General features: G+C 21.6%; 3 protein-coding genes across 3 annotated transcripts; 2 read left to right on the forward strand and 1 right to left on the reverse strand. All coding sequences in view use genetic code 6, as the record gives it.

Annotated features, from left to right (window-relative positions):
• Window positions 1-1,416: 1,416 nt before the first annotated feature.
• TTHERM_00273370 (hypothetical protein) lies at window positions 1,417-1,713 on the reverse strand (the record flags this gene model as incomplete). The annotated part of the gene is made up of 2 exons (XM_001015976.2): window positions 1,417-1,494; window positions 1,543-1,713. The coding sequence occupies 2 exons, from the start codon at window positions 1,711-1,713 to the stop codon at window positions 1,417-1,419; spliced, it is 249 nt and encodes an 82-aa protein (XP_001015976.2).
• A 1,705-nt stretch (window positions 1,714-3,418) lies between these two features.
• On the forward strand, window positions 3,419-13,002 carry TTHERM_00273380 (hypothetical protein; the record flags this gene model as incomplete). The annotated part of the gene is made up of 6 exons (XM_001015977.2): window positions 3,419-3,427; window positions 3,481-4,522; window positions 4,757-5,428; window positions 6,437-6,608; window positions 8,494-11,237; window positions 12,971-13,002. The coding sequence occupies 6 exons, from the start codon at window positions 3,419-3,421 to the stop codon at window positions 13,000-13,002; spliced, it is 4,671 nt and encodes a 1,556-aa protein (XP_001015977.2).
• A 2,707-nt stretch (window positions 13,003-15,709) lies between these two features.
• Window positions 15,710-19,353, forward strand: TTHERM_00274400 (hypothetical protein; the record flags this gene model as incomplete). The annotated part of the gene is made up of 3 exons (XM_001015980.3): window positions 15,710-15,727; window positions 15,835-18,211; window positions 19,139-19,353. 3 exons carry the CDS (start codon window positions 15,710-15,712, stop codon window positions 19,351-19,353), a joined length of 2,610 nt encoding a protein of 869 aa, XP_001015980.3.
• Window positions 19,354-21,366: the final 2,013 nt, after the last annotated feature.

The raw sequence follows: 21,366 nt of genomic DNA on the forward strand, positions 1-21,366 counted from the left end.
TTTTAAACCTCGTATTATAAAAAATTAAAATTAATAATGTTAAGCTGTGATTAAAAAACTTGTATAAGCTTATTAATCTATGCCAGGAGTATTGCCACAAATAGGTATACAGCCTGATTTATTTGCATTTACTTTAATACTTATTTTATTACAATCACTGCAGTTAATTTTTTACTTCTTTTTAAAAGTTTATCCAAAAAAAAGTTGGCTAATTTAATTGAATAAAAAATTTTTTTTTGAATAATTATTAAATTATGAATTACTTTAAATAAAAATTTTTATAAAAATACATAAAAGGTATTTTATATAAATATAATAATAAAATTTATTTCTTACCCCTTATTTTAACAAAATAAAATAAATTTTAATACACTTATAAACAAGCATATTTTTATTTTTTTTATAACACTTTATTTATAAGCAAAAGATTCTTTTGTTAGATGTTAGAGACTATTTCTATCTGTGATCAAAGACAGATCAAATATCATATTTACATCTATTAATTTTGATCATTTCAATAATTTTTTATCTTATTAGGTACAACTCTCAAAGTTTCGATTCTAAATCATGTTATCCTTCATATTTTATTCAAAATTGGACATGATTTGGTCAAGACTATGAAATATATGAAGAATTTAGTGTGAAATTGGCTTTGATAAAGTTGAAGCCACTTCTGTAACTAAATGGAATGACTAAAACAATTCTTAAAATAGCCATAAATTTTTTCATTCATTTATTGAAGTTATAAATTTATTTCCTGATTTACCTTATGTAGCTAGGAAGTATTTTATTGATTCTTCTAATTAAATTGCTCTTTGTATCATTAAAAAGGTACTGTTTCATCTATTGGGAATATCTAATATAGGCTTTAGCTATGAGTATTAAATAGATTCTTAAATTTCAAGAAATTCTTAAAGTTTTTTTGTATTTTTTCTTATTTTTTAAAACAAACATCTAATAGTAGAAAACTATTTTAAATTATTTGTTTAAATTTTCAATTCCAGTCTTAACGACTAAGTTGATTATATGAGCTGAACACCTTATTTGATATACACGTAAACTATTATATTGACCAATGATAGCTATAAAATCTTAAACTCCTTTAACAATATTGGATCTATTTTCAGATATTAAAGAAATAATTTTATTTTATAAGTGGAAATAAATCTTCAAATAGCAAAAAATTTATTTTTATTTATTATCAATTATTTATTACACATTTTAATCAATATTCGAGATTTTAAACATCATTATCAATGTCATCTTAAATACTTTTTATTTTTAATACAATTATTTACTTTAACAATATTTTTATTTTCTTCCTCTTGTTTTCTTAAATGTTGGTTCTTCGATTTTATTGGTTTCTTTTTCATCAAATTAGTCAAGAAGATCAGAATTTTCAATATTTTTTTAATTTCAAAGTTTTGTTTCTTTCTAATCCTTTTTAGATTATTATGCCTTAGATTCTTTTTGCTCTGTTTTTTTCTTGCTGTTCTTAAATAAAATTAAATTTATAAATATAATAGGAATATAAAATTTTACTTGTTTTACTTTATCTTATGATTTAAATAAGCTAATACTAAGATTATTTAGCTCAGCTTAAATATCTTCTTCTAGAGATATCTATTTTTCTTAATATACTTTAAGTTGTTTATCCAATTTGGTTTCTAATGATTCTAGTTTTTAATAAATAAAAACAAGTTATTACTCCATATTTTAAGGATATATTTATGATAAAATTCTTTTATTAGGATGTAGTTAAAAATAATTTATAGATTAAAAAGAATCAGATTATACAACTTAGCTTTAGATTTGATTACAATTTTGAACATTTTCACAAATTTTTGGGTAACTTAATTATTTTATTTAAGCTAAACCTATGAAAACATCATTTTTAAAAACAATATTATTAGTTCCTTTAGTTAATTCTTTAAATTTTTCTTCAGTGCTTTAGTTTACAAATTCTTTTTAATTTTCAATTGTGCTAAACTTGACCTTTTGTATTAGATTTTTCTTATCACAAAATGAAAGATTTTAGGTTATCACCCTCCTAAATTAAATATTTTAATTCTAATTTTATTCCAATTTTAAATTTATTTATCCTTATTGACAAAAAATTATTTCATATACTTCCATATTATATATTCAAATGAACCTTACAAAAGATAAATAAAAATAAAATGAAATGGTTCTAGTTAATTGATTTTTTAATTAAAAAGTATATTATCATTTCTAAAGAAGTCTAGTAATCAAATTATTGAATTTTTATTTTTCAGAAAATTGGCAAATTATTTAATAACATTCTTATTGATATAAACTTAATTAGTTATCAATCTTTTACAGCATATGAATGCTATTGCAATTAACAACAATATATGTTTAAATCCATAATATTGAATAGTTTATTGCAGTAATAAATAGAAAATATAAAATTATATTTGTTTTTTTTATTTTATCAAAATAATCTATTCATTTTAAAATTAGCTATTTTATTATATATTATGAAAAAATTTTAGCTTAGCAAAATATAAATTAATCCATTTTATTTTCGTTTCTTTTGGATGATGTGAAAAAATTTATTATCCTTTGTTTATATCTAAATATTTATACTATAACTTAATTAAATTAACAAAATTTGTGGTATGAAATTGTTTAATTTCCAAATGATAGATTAGAATGATTGATTAATATACTTTTAAATTAATTTCTTCAAATGATTCATGGAATTTAAATGTATTAATTTATTGTAATATTGATATATAATATAAATAAATAGAAATTAGATCAAAAACAATAGTAAGACAATACGTACTCATATACGAAAATTATAAATCAATTTATTAATCATGATCCACATTTTCTTAGTTTCTTTCAAAACAAATTTTGTTCTACAGTATTTTGATACTAATTTGAATATAATTTTTAAAAATTTTAATAAGATATAAATTGTTATTCTATATATAAATAAGAAGAAATAATAGTTTTTAAAGTAGAACAATGATAATATTATACTCATCTATTATTTAAAGTACTTTGAAAATTTTGAAAATGGGTATAAATAAATAATTATATTTTCATATTATTATTATGAGGGTAAAAACTAAATAATATTCTTCTATTAAATTTGAATTTAAAGATTTTAAAATATCTTTTCTTTTCTGCGCTTTATGCTATGTATTTTTTCAAGCTCCCTGCATATTTCTAATTTTTAGTTTTTTTTCACTTTATTATTTGAAAGATAAATAAAAGAAATAATAAATTCAAAATAAAAAAAAATAAAATTAAAATAAAAACAAGATGGTTTTAATAAAACTATTTATAATTTGTACTCATTTGTTATTCATATTAAAATGCTAAATTACTTATTCTGACTAAGTTCCAATAGTCTATTTTTAATAAAGTATTTGGCTTTTAAAATATGGAGATGGTAATTATTAAGGCTCATAAACCATTGATTATTCAACTAAGCTATTTTAATAGATTCCAATAGTAATACTAGGAATAGAATTTTATAATAATTATTGGAATCCTGTAAACGGAGTAGATTTTGTACTTTCAGCAACATAAATAACAAAAACTAGTTGTACAGTTTAAACAGCACGCAATAATAATAGCTAATTAGATGGTATTTCTGTTAGTGCTTTAGTTATTGATACTTCATAATTTCCTTTTTTTGTTAAAAATGATTAATAAATTTAAAATATACAATTTACAAATTATGTTTATTAAAAGGAGTATAGTTTTTCATCTAATATCCAAAATCAAAGTAATAAATGTGTTTCTGTTATATTGACAGGTTGGAAATCAGCTTATGATTCTTCTAATAAAGTTTTCGCTTTAACTATTTAAGTGGTTATAATAACAGATTCTGGATATACTATTTAGATATCAACAGCTAAAGACTCATAATAAGTAATTAATGTATCTTTTACTGTATTAGAATACATTTAAAATCCTCCAACCAGTATATATGGAATAGTTTCAAATTATGATACTCAATACTAGTAACCAACAACTTAAAATTGTTTCTTCAATGATTAGTGCCCTAATTCTTTAAGATACTTTCCTGTCTAATTTAATGTTTTCATACAAAATTCTCCACCCTCAGGAAATTATCAGAATTTTTTTGTTTCTTTAAATCAACTATACTTCAATACAGTAAAAGACGGCTCAGATTTAAGAATTAGCATCATAAATTTGCCAGTTTCTTCAAATAAAATATAGTATCAATACTAAGTTTGGGATGGTGCTTAATGTTTAGGAGCTACTTCAACAGCCTTATACTTCTACAAGAAAACTTGTCCAAGTAATTAATTTATAAAGATTAACTCTAATAGTTGTTCTTCAGTTTGCTAGATTTAAGATCCTTCAAATAGCTCTATATGCTTAGATTGTCCTTCTGGATAATATTTTTTATAAGATTAAAATATATGCTAAGCAACTTAACCAAATGGTTATTCTTGCTCAGTACCTAGCGCATAATTTAATTTTAAAGTTTGCTAAACATATAGAATTTCTAATTGTAAGAAATATGTATACAGTTCTAATTAATTTATTTGCACTAAGTGTGTAAGTTAGTATTTTTAACACAATAACTAATGCTAATAAACATAACCTTCAAATACATTTTGTGATAATCAAAGTTTTATTTGTAGTAAATGCTTAGATCCAGGTTGTTTAACTTGTAGCGACCCTAGTTAATCATCTCCTTAGTGCTTGACTTGTGATAAAAAATAAAACTAAATTTGATATTAAGGGAAATGTTATTCTCAAAGTTCTCCTCCTAATAACACATTTTGTGATTGGAATATATTATAATGTACTTAATGTACAGATTCTAGTTGTAAAGCTTGTAGTGATCCTACATAACCTCCATAAAAATGCTTATCATGTGATGCAAGTAAAAAAATGGTTTTGTTCTCAGGTAAATGCTATTCTTAAAGCTCTCCTCCTCTCAATACTTTTTGTGATTGGAATAAATTAAAATGTACTTAATGTACAGATCCTAGTTGCTTAGTTTGTAGTGATACTGCATATCCTTCATAAAAATGCTTTTCATGTGATGTTAGTAAAAATATGGTCCTCTTCTAGGATAAGTGCTATTCTTAAAGTTCTCCTCCTCACAATGCTTTTTGTGATTGGAATAAATTATTATGTACTTAATGTAACGATTCTAGATGTCTCTTTTGTAGCGATCCTAATTCCCCACCATAGATTTGTTTATCCTGTTAAATTAACTCAAACTATATTTTAAAAGAAGGAAAGTGCTTATAAAATTGTTAATAAATATAAAGCGAAGAAAATGAAGAATGCTCCTAAAATTAAATTATAGAGATATAAGAAACATATAAACTCAACAATGATCCAAATTATCAAAAGTACTAAAATTTAGTAGTAGGGTCATCTGTTTTAGCTGTTACATCTCTAGGTACCAACTTTTCAAAATAATTTTTAACTATTCAAAAGGTTAACTTTATTTTAGTCATAGATATTATGTTTAACCAATCATTGTATTCCTTCCTAAAATCCATTTAAGGATAAAATTTGATAAATCAACTTGTAGAGATTAATTTTTTAAACAAAATATTTTAAGAATCTTAAAATAGCTTAGATAATTAAATACTAACATTAAAAATTGGTTAAACTAGTATTATTTATAATGCAGGAGGAATGATTACATTCATATTCATCAGTTTGTTACTTATTTCTCCAGCTTTTATTTTGAGCTATAAAATATCACTTTAAAATAATATTTAAAATACAACTAATGAGCCTACAATAAAAGAAAAAATAATCAGATAATACCAAACTTTTTCATTAAACATGATTAATTTCTTTAATGATTTGATGTTTCAAATAGGATTCTTTGAAATAGCTCTTCAAATAATAAATTTAGCTTAAAGTTAGTTTGAGATTGAATTCATTGCTATTAAAATTATATTAATTATTATTATTGGGATATATTTACTAGCAATTTTTGTAATATACTATTTCATATTAAACAAAGAAGAGAATATTTTTAAAAATGGCAAGAAAGATAACCAAAAAACATTTTAATAAGCATTTTATACTATTTTATTAAATGAATAAATAGAATAAAAATTTTTTTAAAGAAATTTTAAGCTATTTTAAATAATAATTGAAAATATACTTACCCCTATTTTTATAGTAGCATTTTACAAATCATTTCAAGCACAAACATTAGTATGCACTATAATATAATTAATACTCTTAGTGATATCTTTAAAATTTAGACCTTTTTAAGATTTATTAGACAATATTTAACTAATCTTAGATTCTTTTCTTTGGATGATAATATTTTGCTTATTATTTGCATTAGGTATTAAAACTGATTTGCTATTTGCTTATTATGAATAAAAATAAAATATTTTACCAGATATAGATAAAATTAGTATTTGTATTATTATTATTTTAGAAATTATTCTCTTCTTGAGACCACTTATCTAAATATTAAAATTGATAAAAATGGTACCAACTTTGATTAAAAAGATTAAACTATACTTGAATGAAAAGAAATAGAAAAAGAAAGTAGACTTTTTAAGCTAGTAATATCTAGAACTGATTGAAAAAAATTAAAATTAGAGCAAGTAAAATGTTTAGTACTGTAATTAAAATAAAATATTATATAAATTACAATTAAATTAGTAATAAATTTAATCAAACAAATTGATGAAAAATAATAAATTATTAAGTATATATTAAATTTGATTTAATATTGAGAAGATTTAACAAAAGACTTATTTAGAAGAGAATTAAGAAATATATTTGTTAAAATATAAAAAAATAAAAAAATAAAGTATAGTCTTAAAAATTAAACTTGGATCAAAAAGAATATTAAAATTGAAATTAATAAAAAATATATGTATTATAGTAAATTTTATAATTTAAGGTAAATTCTAATAAAAGGTGATAAAAAAAATAATTTAACCAATTCAACATTTAAAAAAAAAAATATATTCATTTTTGCAAGATTTAAATTTAAATTTGATTTAAAGAATTTACAAGATTTATTATTTAATAAAATTATTAATAATTTATTAGACTGTTTACAAAATAATATTTGGTTAGTTCGAAATCAATTATTAGTTGAAATATAAATGAATAATTTTAAATTAAATTAAAAAAAAAAGTTTTCAAGTTAATTTTTGAAAATCTTTTGATGTTTTTCCAATTTTATTGATTTGCATAGCAACCATTTCATATTATTTCCATATTATATTATTTAAATGAACCTTACAAAGATAGATATAAATAAAATTAGATGGTTCTAGTGAATTTCTTTTTTAATTAATAAGTATATAATCATTTCTCAAGGAGTTGAATAATCATATTATTGAATATTTATTTTTCAGAAAATTGACAAAATATTTAATAACACTCTTGTTGTTATAAATGTAATTATTAATCAATTTTCCCAATATATGAATGTTATTCCAACTAACAAAAATATATATTTACATCTATAATATTGAATATATTGCAATAATATATAATATCTAATCATATTTGTTTTTCTATCTCACTAAAACAATCTTTTCATTTTAAAATTAATTATTTTTATGTAAATTATAAAAATGTTACATTGGCAGAACAGGTTTCAATTTATCTAAAATTTCGAAATAACTCTTATTATAGATAGCACTTCCACAAATTTAAAGGAAAGTTTCTTTTGGGTGATGTAGAAAAAAATATATTATCCTTAGTTTATATCTAAATATTTATACCATAACTTAATTAAATTAACAAAAATTGTGGTAAGAAATAGTTTAATTTCCAAATGATTGATTAATATACTTTTAAATTAATATATTCAAATAATTCATGGAATTTAAACGTATTAATTTACTGTAATATTGATATGTATTACAAATAAATAGAAATTAGGTCAAAAACATTAAAACTTAGTAAGATAATATATACTCATATACAAAAATTATAAATCAATTTATTAATCATGATCCACAGTTCCTTTCAAAACAAATTTTGTCTTAGAGCATTTTGATACTAATTTGAATATCATTTTTTAAAATTTTAATAAAATAAAAAGATATGAATTGTTATTCTATATATAATAAGAAGAAATAATGGTTTTTTAAAGTAGAGCAATCATAATATAATACTCATCTATTATTTAAAGTTCTTTGAAAATTTTTAAAATGGATATAAATAGATAATTATGTTTTCATATTATTATAATGAGGGTAAAAACTAAATAATATTCTTCTATAAAAATTGAATTTAAAGATTTTAAAATATCTTCTCTTTTCTGATTTTTTTGCTAAGCATTTTTTCAAGATCCCTGCATATTTCTAATTTTTAGTTTTTTTTCACTTTATTATTTGAAAGATAAAATAAAAGAAATAATAAATACAAAAACAAAAATAGATCTAAATTAAATAAAAGCAAGATGATTTTTATAAAACTTGCTATAATTTGTACCCATTTTTTTTTCATATTAAAATGTCAAATTAGTTATACTGACTAAGTTCCAATAGTCTATTTTCAATAAAATATTTGGCTTTTTAAATTTGGAGATGGTACTTATTAAGGCTCATAAACTATTGATTATTCAGCCAACTCATTTTAATAGATTCCAATTGTAATACTAGGAATTTAATTTTACAATAATTAGTGGAATCCTTCCACAGGAGTAGATTTTGTACTTTCAGCAGCAGATATAACAAAAACTAGTTGTACAGTTTAAACAGCTCGTAATAATAATAGTATATTAGCTGGTATTTCTGCTAGTGCCTTAGTTATAGATACTTCATAATTTCCTTTTTTTATTAAAAGTGATTAATAAATTTAAAATATAAAATTTACAAATTATGTTTATTAAAAGGTTTATAGCTTTTCAACTAATATATAAAATCAAAGTAATAAATTTGTTTCTGTTATATTGACAGGTTGGAAATCAGCTTATGATTCTTCTAATAAAGTTTTCGCTCTAACTATTTAAGTGGTTGGCATAACAGATTCTGGATATACTATTTAGATATCAACAGCTCAAGATTCATAATAAATAATTAATGTATATTTTACTGTATTAGAATACATTTAAAATCCTCCAACCAGTATATATGGAATAGTTTCAAATTATGATAAACAATACTAATAACCAACAACTTAAAATTGTTTCTTCAATGATTAGTGTTCTAATTCTTAAAGATTCTTTCCTGTCTAATTTAATGTTTTGATACAAAACTCTCCACCCTCAGGAAATTATCAGAATTTTTTTGTTTCTTTAAACTAACTTTACTTCAATACAGTATAAGATGACTAAGCTTTAAGAATTACTATCATAAATAAGCCTATTTCATCAAATAAAATATAGTATCAATACTCAGTTTGGGATGGTGCTTAATGTTTAGGAGCTACATCAACAGCCATATACTTCTATAAGAAAACTTGTCCAAGTAATTAATTGATAAATATTAACTCTAATAGTTGTTCATCAGTTTGCTTGATTTAAGATCCTTCAAATAGCTCTATATGCTTAGATTGTCCTTCTGGATAATATTTTTTATAAGATTAAAATATATGCTAAGCAACTTAACCAAATGGTTATTCTTGCTCAGTACCGAGCGCATAATCTAATTTTAACGTTTGCTAAAATTGTAACATTTCTAATTGCAAGTTATGTTCATAAATTTCTAATTAATTTACTTGCACTTAATGTGTAAGTTAGTATTTTTTATACAATAACTAATGCTAATAAACATAACCTTCAAATACATTTTGCGATATTTAAAGTTTTATTTGTAGTAAATGTTTAGATGAAAGTTGTTTAACTTGTAGCGACCCTAGTTAATCATCTCCTTAGTGCTTAACTTGTGATACTAAATAAAACTAAATTTTATATAAAGGAAAATGTTATTCTCAAAGTTCTCCTCCTAATAACACGTTTTGTGATTGGAGTAAATTATAATGCATTTTATGCAATGATAGCAACTGTCTTTCTTGCAGTGACCCTGCTAAGACACCATAAATTTGCAATAAGTGCGTACCAAACTAATCTTTGATTTTATTTTAAGGTAAATGTTATAACTAGAATAACCCTCCTCCTAACACCTATTGTGATTGGACAAAATTGAGATGTTCTTTATGTGTTGATAGTAAATGTCTTACTTGCTCTGATCCTAGCTTATCACCTTAATAATGCTTAAAATGTGATGCAAGCTAAAAATAGGTTCTTTATCAGGGTGAATGTTACAATTAGTAGAACCAACCATCAAACACATTTTGTGATTGGAATACATTATAATGTAGCAATTGTAATGATTCTAAATGCCTCTTTTGTAGTGATCCTAATTTACCTCCTTAATTATGTTTATAATGTGATGTTAGCTTATAAAAGTAAATACTATATTAGGGTAAATGCTTTAGCTAAAGTGATCCTCCTCCCTAAAACGCATTTTGTAATTGGGACAAATTATAATGTTCTAAGTGTGCTGATAACATATGTCTTACTTGTAGTGATCCTAGTAAACCACCTTAAAAATGTTTATCATGTGATACTAGTTAAAAGTAAATTCTTTATTAGGGTAAATGCTTTAACAAGAATAATCCTCCATCAAATACTTATTGTGATTGGAATAAATTAAATTGTACTTAATGTACAGATCCTAGTTGCTTATATTGTAGCGATACTACATAATCTCCATAAAAATGCTTATCATGTGATGCTAGCAAAAAGATGGTTCTCTTCTAGGATAAGTGCTATTCTTAAAGTTCTCCTCCTCAAAATGCTTTTTGTGATTGGAATAAATTATTATGTACTTAATGTAATGATTCTAGTTGTCTAAAGTGTAGTGATCCTAATTTACCTCCTTAATTATGCTTATTATGTGATGCTAGTAAAAACATGGTTTTATTCTAGGATAAGTGCTACCCTTAAAGCTCTCCTCCTCCAAATACTTTTTGTGATTGGAATAAATTATTATGTACTTAATGTAATGATTCTAGATGTCTCTTTTGCAGTGATTCTAATTCCCCACCATAGATTTGTTTATCATGTTAAATTAACTCAAACTATATTTTAAAAGAAGGAAAGTGCATATAAAATTGTTAATAGATATATATCAAAGAAAATGAAGAATGCTCCTAAAATTAAATTATAGAGATATAAGAAACATATTAACTTAGCAAAGATCCAAATTATCAAAAATACTAAAATTTAGTAGTAGGGTCATCTGTTTTAGCTATTACATCTCTAGGTATCAATTTTTCAAAATAATTTTTAACTATTCAAAAGGTTAACTTTATTTTAGTTATAAATATTATGTTTGACCAATCATTGTATTCCTTCCTAAAATCCATTTAAGGACAAAATTTGATAAATCAACTTGTAGAGATTAATTTTTTAAACAAAATATTTTAAGAATCTTAAAATAGCTTAGATAATTAAAAACTAACATTAAAAATTGGTTAAACTAGTATTATTTATAATGCAGGAGGAATGATTACATTCATGCTTATTAGTTTGTTAATTATTACTCCAGCATTTTTTTTTAGTAATAAGTTATCACTTTAAAATAATATTTAAAGTATAGATAATGAACCTAAAATAAAAGAAAAAATAATTAGATAATACAAAATTATTTCTTTAAACATAATTAATTTCTTTAACGATTTGATCTTTCAAATAGGATTCTTTGAAATATCTCTTCAAATAATAAATTTAGTTTAAAGTTAGTTTGAGATTGAATTCATTGCTATTAAATTTATATTAATTATTATTATTGGGATATATTTACTAGCAATTTTTGTAATATACTATTTTATATTAAACAAAGAAGAGAATATTTCAAAAAATGGCAAGAAGGATAACCAAAAAACATTTTAATAAGCATTTTATACTATTTTATTAAATGAATAAATAGAATAAAAATTTTTTTAAAGAAATTTTAAGCTATTTTAAATAATAATTGAAAATATACTTACCCCTATTTTTATAGTAGCATTTTACAAATCATTTCAAGCACAAACATTAGTATGCACTATAATATAATTAATACTCTTAGTGATATCTTTAAAATTTAGACCTTTTTAAGATTTGTTAGACAATATTTAACTAATCTTAGATTCTTTTCTTTGGATGATAATATTTTGCTTATTATTTGCATTAGGTATTAAAACTGATTTGCTATTTGCTTATTATGAATAAAAATAAAATATTTTACCAGATATAGATAAAATTAGTATTTGTATTATTATTATTTTAGAAATTATTCTCTTCTTGAGACCACTTATCTAAATATTTAAATTGATAAAAATGGTACCAACTTTGATTAAAAAGATTAAACTATACTTGAATGAAAAGAAATAGAAAAATAAAGTAGACTCTTTAGGCTAGTAATATCTAGAACTGATTGAAAAAAATTAAAATTACAGCAAGTAAAATGTTTAGTACTGTAATTAAAATAAAATATTATATAAATTACAATTAAATTAGTAATAAATTTAATCAAACAAATTGATGAAAAATAATATATTATTAAGTATAAATTAAATGTGATTTAATATTGAGAAGATTTAACAAAAGACTTATTTAGAAGAGAATTAAGAAATATACTTGATAAAATATAAAGAAATAAAAAAATAAAGTATAGTCTTTAAAAATTAAACTTAGTAAAAAAAGAATATTAAAATTGAAATTAATAAAAAATATATGTATTATTGTAAATTTTATAAATTAATAAATTCTAATAAAAGGTGATAAAAAAAATAATTTAACCAATTCATCATTTTTTATAAAAAATATTTTCATTTTTGCAAGATTTAAATTTAAATTTGATTTAAAGAATTTACAAGATTTATCATTTAATAAAATTATTAATAATTTATTAGACCGTTTGTAAAATAATATTTTGTTAGTTTGAAATCAATTATTAGTTGAAATATAAATAAATACTTTTTAATTTAATTAAATTAAATTTAAAAAAAAAAGTTTTCAAGTTAGTTTTTGAAAATGGTAAATGAAAAAAAAAATTAAATTTATAAATAAAACATCCAACCTTTAATTAGTTTTATTGATTTTACATACCATTTTTTATATCTTATAGAAAATCAAATTTATTTTTTAACAAAATTTTTCATTAATTTAAATATTTTATAAATAATTGAAAACTAGAACTTAGTTTTTTTAAAATTACTATTTGCTAATAGTATAACTTACGAATTCTTCTGATACTGTAAACAAAAATGCACAAATTAATCAAAAATTACCAAATGAGTAAGGTGTACATCACTCAGAAGACATACTAGAAATCATTATGGTTAAATGATCTTTAACTAATAAGCTAAAGTTCTCTAGCTATTATTCATATTGTATTATTTCCACCACTATTTAATAATACAATTTTGTGGGAGTATATTAGATGAAAGATAATTGTTCAGTTCATAAATCAGTGGCTCATTGTTATTATTTTAATTTTAAAAAGAAAACTTATTAATAATAAAATTTCTATCTTGCATATTCATTTCATTTTTTGGTTTTTCATTATTATCTAAGTTATATTTTTATCTATATATCTCAAACATATTTTTTATTTATTCTATAATGTTTTGTTTATAAGAAAAATATTCATTTATTAGAATATATTTCAATTTGGATCAAAGACAGAGCAAATATCATAAACACCCCATTAATATTAATTATTTTAGTAAGTTTTTATCTCATGATACAGCTCTCAAAGTTTCGATTCTAAATCTTGTTATCTTTCATATTTTATTCAAAATTGGACATCATTTGGTCAAGACTATGAAATTTATGAAGAATTTAGAGTGAAATTGGCTTTGAAAAAGTTGAAGCTATTTCTATAGCTAAATGGAATGGCTAAAACAATTCTTAAAATAGTAATAAAATTTTCCAATCATTTATTAAAATTACAAATTTATTTCCTAATCTATCCGTTGTAGATAAGAAGCATTTTATTGAATATTCTAATTAAATTGCTCTTTGTATTATCAAAAATTTATTGTTCCATCTAGTGGGAACATCTAATATAGGTTTTAGTTATGAATGTTTTAGATAAATACAATAAATTTTTTATTTGATACCCTCTTTTATGTATTCTATTAAAATTATAATGAAATAAATATCTACTTCTTTAATATATATTATATTAAAAAATAGATTTTCTTTTGAATAAATATAAATAAGAATTTTACTATTATTTAAATAAAATCTTAAGAATTAAATAAGTTGTGTTTATTAATTATAAATTTTATATTTTTGATTCATTTTTATTTTAAATTAAATTTTTTTTTGTCTTTAAATTTAACCTTTTTTTCTAAAATTTAAGAAAATTTCAAAAAAATATTTTTTCAAATTAAAAAATTAAGAATTCAAACAACAAATTAAAAAATACTATTTATATTTATAAGATAAACATTTTAAGAAAAGTCAATGATTTTTGAAGAAAAGAACATTGATATATATTTTTAATATTGTGTTTGTAAAATAAAAATTTGATTCCAAACCAAAAGCATTTACACTTTTTAGAAATAAAATATAAAAATTAGTGAAAGAAATGATATAATTTGATTAAAAAATTTATCTATAACCTAAATTTCAAAATTTTATTAATACCATAAAAGATTATAAATTGATCTTCTTTCAAATCAAACAAAATTGATTTTTTCAGGACTAAAAATTAGATAAATAAATAAGATTATAATAATTGTGGTTGCTTTTCCTATTTGAACTTACCATTTCTAATTTTCTGTCTTTCATATTTGTTATCTTACAATAGATTATAATAATATTTCTAATTTAAATTTTTTAAATTAAAAAAAAATAAATTCAAGAGTAAAATTATTACATTAAGAATATCTGAAATATTTAACTTTATTCAAATTTGTTTGCTTAAAATGTAAATTCTTTAATAGTTATAGTTATTCTGCCAGACTGCTTATTTTTTACTTATAAAAAACCCATTAATAATATTAATTAAAAATTAAAATAATTTTTTTAATTATAATTTAAAATTTAAAAAAAATAGTTTCTATTTGTAATGCAAAATACTAATTTTTTGTTTTATCATGTCAACCTTACAATTTAATGATTTCAAATTTATTACTTCTATTTCTTTTTATCAATTTCAGACTTATATTGAGAAAATGTGGAAAAAAATTAATGAGCTATTCATTAAATCAAAAAAATTGATTTGATATATTTTTTTTATCAAATTACTAATAAATTAAATTGTAAATAAATATTGTTTATTTTTGCAATTATTGGGAACATTAAATCTGGTTTTGCAATTAGAGTATCTTATTTATAAATTTTAATACTTCTTCACTTTATTATTTGAAAGATAAAATAAAAGAAATAATAAATATAAAAACAAAAAAATATCAGAATTAAATACCAACAAGATGATTTTAATAAAACTTGCTATAATTTGTACCCATTTGCTATTCATATTAAAATGCTAAATTACTTATTCTGACTAAGTTCCAATAGTCTATTTTCAATAATATATTTGGCTTTATTAAAATGGAAATACAAATTATTAAGGCTCATAAACCATTGATTATTCAGCCTAGTCATTTTTATAAATTCCAATTGTAATACTAGGAATTGAATTTTACAATAATTTTTGGAATCCTTCAGGAGTAGATTTTTTACTTTCAGCAACACAAATAACAAAAACTGGTTGTAAAGTTTAAACAGCTCGTAATAATGGTAGCTAATTAGTTGGTATTTCTGTTAGTGCTTTAGTTATAGATACTTCATAATTTCCTTTTTTTAATAAAAATGATTAATAAATATAAAATATACAATTTACAAATTATATTTATTAAAAGGTATATAGCTTTTCATCTAATATTCAAAATCAAAGTAATAAATGTGTTTCTGTTATATTGACAGGTTGGAAATCAGCAGCTTATGATTCTTCTAATAAAGTTTTCGCTTTAACTATTTAAGTGGTTAAAATAACAGATTCTGGATATACTATTTAGATATCAACAGCTCAAGATTCATAATAAATAATTAATGTATATTTTACTGTATTAGAATACATCTAAAATCCTCCAACCAGTATATATGGAATAGTTTCAAATTATGATACTCAATACTAATAACCAACAACTTAAAATTGTTTCATCAACGCTAACAATTAGTGTTCTAACGATTAAAGATTCTTTCCTGTCTTATTTAATGTTTTAATACAAAACTCTCCACCCTCAGGAAATTATCAGAATTTTTTTGTTTCTTTAAACCAACTTTACTTCAATACAGTATAAGACGGCTAAGATTTAAGAATTAGTATCATAAATTAGCCGCTTTCATCAAGTAAAATATAGTATCAATACTCAGTTTGGGATGGTGCTTAATGTTTAGGAGCTACATCAACAGCCATATACTTCTATAAGAAAACTTGTCCAAGTAATTAATTGATAAATATTAACTCTAATAGTTGTTCTTCAGTTTGCTAGATTTAAGATCCTTCAAATAGCTCTATATGCTTAGATTGTCCTTCTGGATAATATTTTTTATAAGATTAAAATATATGCTAAGCAACTTAACCAAATGGTTATTCTTGCTCAGTACCTAGCTCATAATTTAATTTTAACGTTTGCTAAAATTGTAAAATTTCTAATTGCAAATTATGTTCATAGAATTCTAATTAATTTACTTGCACTTAGTGTGTAAGTTAGTATTTTTTATACAATAACTAATGCTAATAAACATAACCTTCAAATACATTTTGTGATAGTTAAAGTCTTATTTGTAGTAAATGCTTAGATCCAGGTTGTTTAACTTGTAGCGACCCAAGTTAATCATCTTCTTAGTGCTTAACTTGTGATACTAAATAAAACTAAGTTTTATATTAAGGAAAATGTTATTCTCAAAGTTCTCCTCCTAATAACACATTTTGTGATTGGAGTAAATTAGAATGCATTCTATGCAATGATAACAACTGTCTTTCTTGCAGTGACCCTGCTAAGACACCTTAAATATGCAATAAATGTGTACCAAACTAATTTTTGATTTTATTTTATGGTAAATGTTATAACTAGAATAACCCTCCTCCTAACACCTATTGTGATTGGACAAAATTGAAATGTTCTTAATGTGCTGATAGTAAATGTCTTACTTGCTCTGATCCTAGTTTATCACCTTAATAATGCTTAAAATGTGATGTAAGCTAAAAATATGTCCTTTATTAAGGTGAATGTTACAATTAGTAGAACCAACCATCAAACACATTTTGTGATTGGAATACATTATAATGTAGCAAATGTAATGATTCTAGATGTCTCTTTTGCAGTGATCCTAATTTACCTCCTTAATTATGTTTATAATGTGATACTAGCTTATAAAAGTTAATACTATATTAGGGTAAATGCTTTAGCTAAAGTGATCCTCCTCCCTAAAACACATTCTGTGATTGGGACAAATTATAATGTTTTAAGTGTGCTGATAACATATGTCTTACTTGTAGTGATCCTAGTAAACCACCTTAAAAATGCTTATCATGTGATACTAGTTAAAAGTAAATTCTTTATTAGGGTAAATGCTATAACAAGAATAATCCTCCACCAAATACTTATTGTGATTGGAATACATTAAATTGTACTTAATGTACAGATCCTAGTTGTTTATATTGTAGCGATACTACATAATCTCCATAAAAATGCTTATCATGTGATGCTAGCAAAAAGATGGTTCTCTTCTAGGATAAATGCTATTCTTAAAGTTCTCCTCCACAAAATGCTTTTTGTGATTGGAATACATTATAATGTACTTAATGTAATGATCCTAGTTGTCTAAAGTGTAGTGATCCTAATTTACCTCCTTAATTATGTTTATAATGTGACTAAAGTAAAGCTAAAATTCTTATTTAAGGGAAATGCTATTGTGGAATCGGGTATTATCTAGATGATAAAAATAATTGTAACTAATAATGCGTTCAAAGTTGTTTATTTTGTTTAAACAACAATTCTTGTGATAAATATTCAGATAATCGCACTTACTCAGATAATCAATGTAATTACTCATGTTCTTAATGCTTAATCCCTGATAAAAACTATGGTTGTACTACATGTAGTTCTGCAACTCGGTAATTAGAAAAAATAACAGGTTCATGCTTTTGTAAAAATGGGTATAGTGATATAGGAAAACCTGATTGTTAAGATAATAATGCTCTAAAGCCTTCTTAATAAATCCAAACTACAAGTGATAATATTTTATAAGGCTTGTTTATTTTATATTTACCATAAATATTCATTAATATTCATCCATTTACAGATTACTTTATCTTTTAGATGCAATCTTTGGGAAATCTTTACTTCGTAAACTAAAATAATACTTAAATTTTATATAAATCATTTGTCATCTTAAATTTTATAAATATCTACTACTAGTCATCATCATCAAGTACAGAAAATGTAGAATTTATGCTGGGAATAAAATATAAATTAATTATTGACAGAATGATCTCTCAGAATTTAATTTTGCTTGCAGTTTTATTGGTGTTATTGTGCATTTTTGCTGCAATTGTTTTGATACTTAAGTTTAAAATAAATTCTTCTTTTATAGTTAATAATTTTCTTTGGAATATATAGCTGAAGTTGATCAGGATATCAAGTAACTACTTTTTAGCTAATATTTTTCTAAATATAAACTACTTTTCAGATATGGATTATACTTCATTTATATTGCTAGGAATTTTAACTCCAATTTATTTCATAAATCTGTTCATAAACTTCATAAAATCTAAAAATATTGATCAAATAAGCTTCTCATTTTTACACGATAATTTAGATATCAATAAAACTTTTAATCAATATTTTTGGTTTATGGTTGAAATCAAAAAGTTTTTACTCGTGATATGCTTATCTTTTGCTCCTTTAAAATATTATTTGTACATACTTGCAAGCTCATCTTTCTTGTCAGCGTTGGTGCTTATTAAATACAAACCTCATCTTGTTTGCTTCAGAGATTCTATTTATTTAGTAGTAAGCGAATTAATAGCAATAATCCTTTGTATTTTTCCATTACTATTAATATAAATAGATGATTATCAGCAATAATGTAATATAATTAATATAGCTAATATTTCGCTGATAATTTATGAAATATTTTAATTTATTGTTACATTAGAATATCTGATTCGAAAAATTAGCATTTACAGAAACAATTTAAATAGACGTAAATTAATTAATAGCATTAATAAACCTATCGTAGTAGATATGGCATTAGAAATAAACATTGAAAACTTAGATGATATATTAAATACTTCTAGAAGATCTAATCAACTTTTAAATCATAGATTCTAAGCTAAATCTAAAAGTAAAAGTATTAATGATAAGTATTGAATACCAAATTCATTTTATAATATAAAAATTAAAAAATAAATATTTTACAGCTCAATTCAGTTTTATGAAATAATTTAGAGAATTCATTTTTAAATCCTGAATTTTATTTTGTTTTTTAAATATTTATATTTAACATAAAAAATATTTCTTCAGTGGAATGAAATTTATTCTTTTGAAAATATTACAATAATTTATCTTTTTAAAAATTAAAAATAATTTTAACAATTTAAATATAGTGCAAATAAAACTTTTTAGAGTAGATTTTAAAACACAAAATAATAATTTGTAATAATTGTAAAGTCACCTTAATATTACTTTTTTATATAAAATAAATAATATGCATGAATAAGGATTCTTAATTTACTTATTTTTGTGATTTTCAAAATACAAACATGAATACAAAATAAATTCTTTAGAAAGGTAGCAAGTAGACTGTATTTTCTGTTCTAAGATATACTAACACTCAATTGATCAAAAAAAAATATATTTACAGTACTTAAATATTTGGTAATAGATTGATAACAAATTATATTCAAACGAATTACATTTGATTTTGGTTGAAGTAATTTTTTATATTTTTAGATATTTATTTACTTGATAAAAAAATTTTATTTTGATTTAATATATATACATATTCAAGCTTTCATACACAATATCTTTCCTTAGAAAGATAGTAACCTTCCACTAATTTTTTATTAGTTTTTAATATTATTGAGTAATGAACACTTTATTTTAAATATAGAGTCTGCTTCAAATATTATTTTTTATGGATTTTATTAATTTTTTTTTTTCTTCAGTAGATGATCGAGCGAGAAATCTTCTATAATCAAAAGAAGAACCAATAATTATTCTGGTTTTGTTGTATTTGATTATATAGTGTAAGCACAAAAAAAATTTTTTTATTTACTTTAGAAATAAGTGAACAGGAGTCAATCTATATTTGATTTTGATTTCATCAGTACACAATTATAAGGCAAATCTTCAGAATTTTATCAATTAAGATTATTAAGCAGAATTACAATAATTCACATTATTATTTCCTTTTTTTTAGGAATAAACTTTAATTTAGATATTTAGATTAGAAAAATCTGTAACCTACAAAAACATTTGAATGTTTTTAAATCAAAGAAAATTTAACTTTAATAAATCTTTTAATCAGATTAATTATTTAGTTTACAGTAAAACGAAATATCATACTTTAGGAATTGTAAAGTAAAATTTAGATTAGTATCATTAAATTTTGATTGAGTAATACTCTATAACCATCACATAATTTAAAGCATTTAAATATCTTTTTTAATATATTAATATTAATATGCTATCAATAAAATTGAATACATAGTATTTTGGATTAGAGTAGTCTAAAATATTTTAAGAATCTCTCTAAAAAATCATATTAAAATTTTGCTTAGAAAATTAATGAATGACTATTAATTAATCAAGCTATGATCGAATTATTAAATATAAAATATTCTATTAATTAAAGATAGCAGCTGATTACTAAAGTATAATCCGACTTTAGATTTTTGTTATTAGATATTTAGTTAATGTAAAAATATCTAAAATTTCTTTCATTAAATTGTATTTGGTAATGTTGATATTTTAACAAATTAGTTAAAACATATATTTATTATTCTTTAAGCTTAAAATAGTTGGACTTGTAAAGAATTTGCGGGATTTATTTATATTTGTGAAATATTAATTATTTTTTATGTAAACTAAAATTTGATTTAGTGTAATGCCATTCATTATTAGTCATATAATTTAAATTTTGCCAATATTTAATAAATTATTGATAAAAAACGATTAACTTTTTAACCATACAATAAAAATCTATGAAGGATTTATGAACACTTTGTATTTTATATTAATTGAGGTTTTCCTTTGTTTATCAAATAAAAATACTTTTTAAACTATTTCTGTTACATGCTTAATATATAATGGATCAATATTTTATAAAAAAAATATATTTCTATTTCTATTTAATTGTACAATAAGTAATAAATACTTTCA

The sequence above is a fragment of the Tetrahymena thermophila genome, assembly GCF_000189635.1.
Source record: "Tetrahymena thermophila SB210 genomic scaffold scf_8254649, whole genome shotgun sequence".
Lineage (NCBI taxonomy): Eukaryota > Ciliophora > Oligohymenophorea > Hymenostomatida > Tetrahymenidae > Tetrahymena > Tetrahymena thermophila.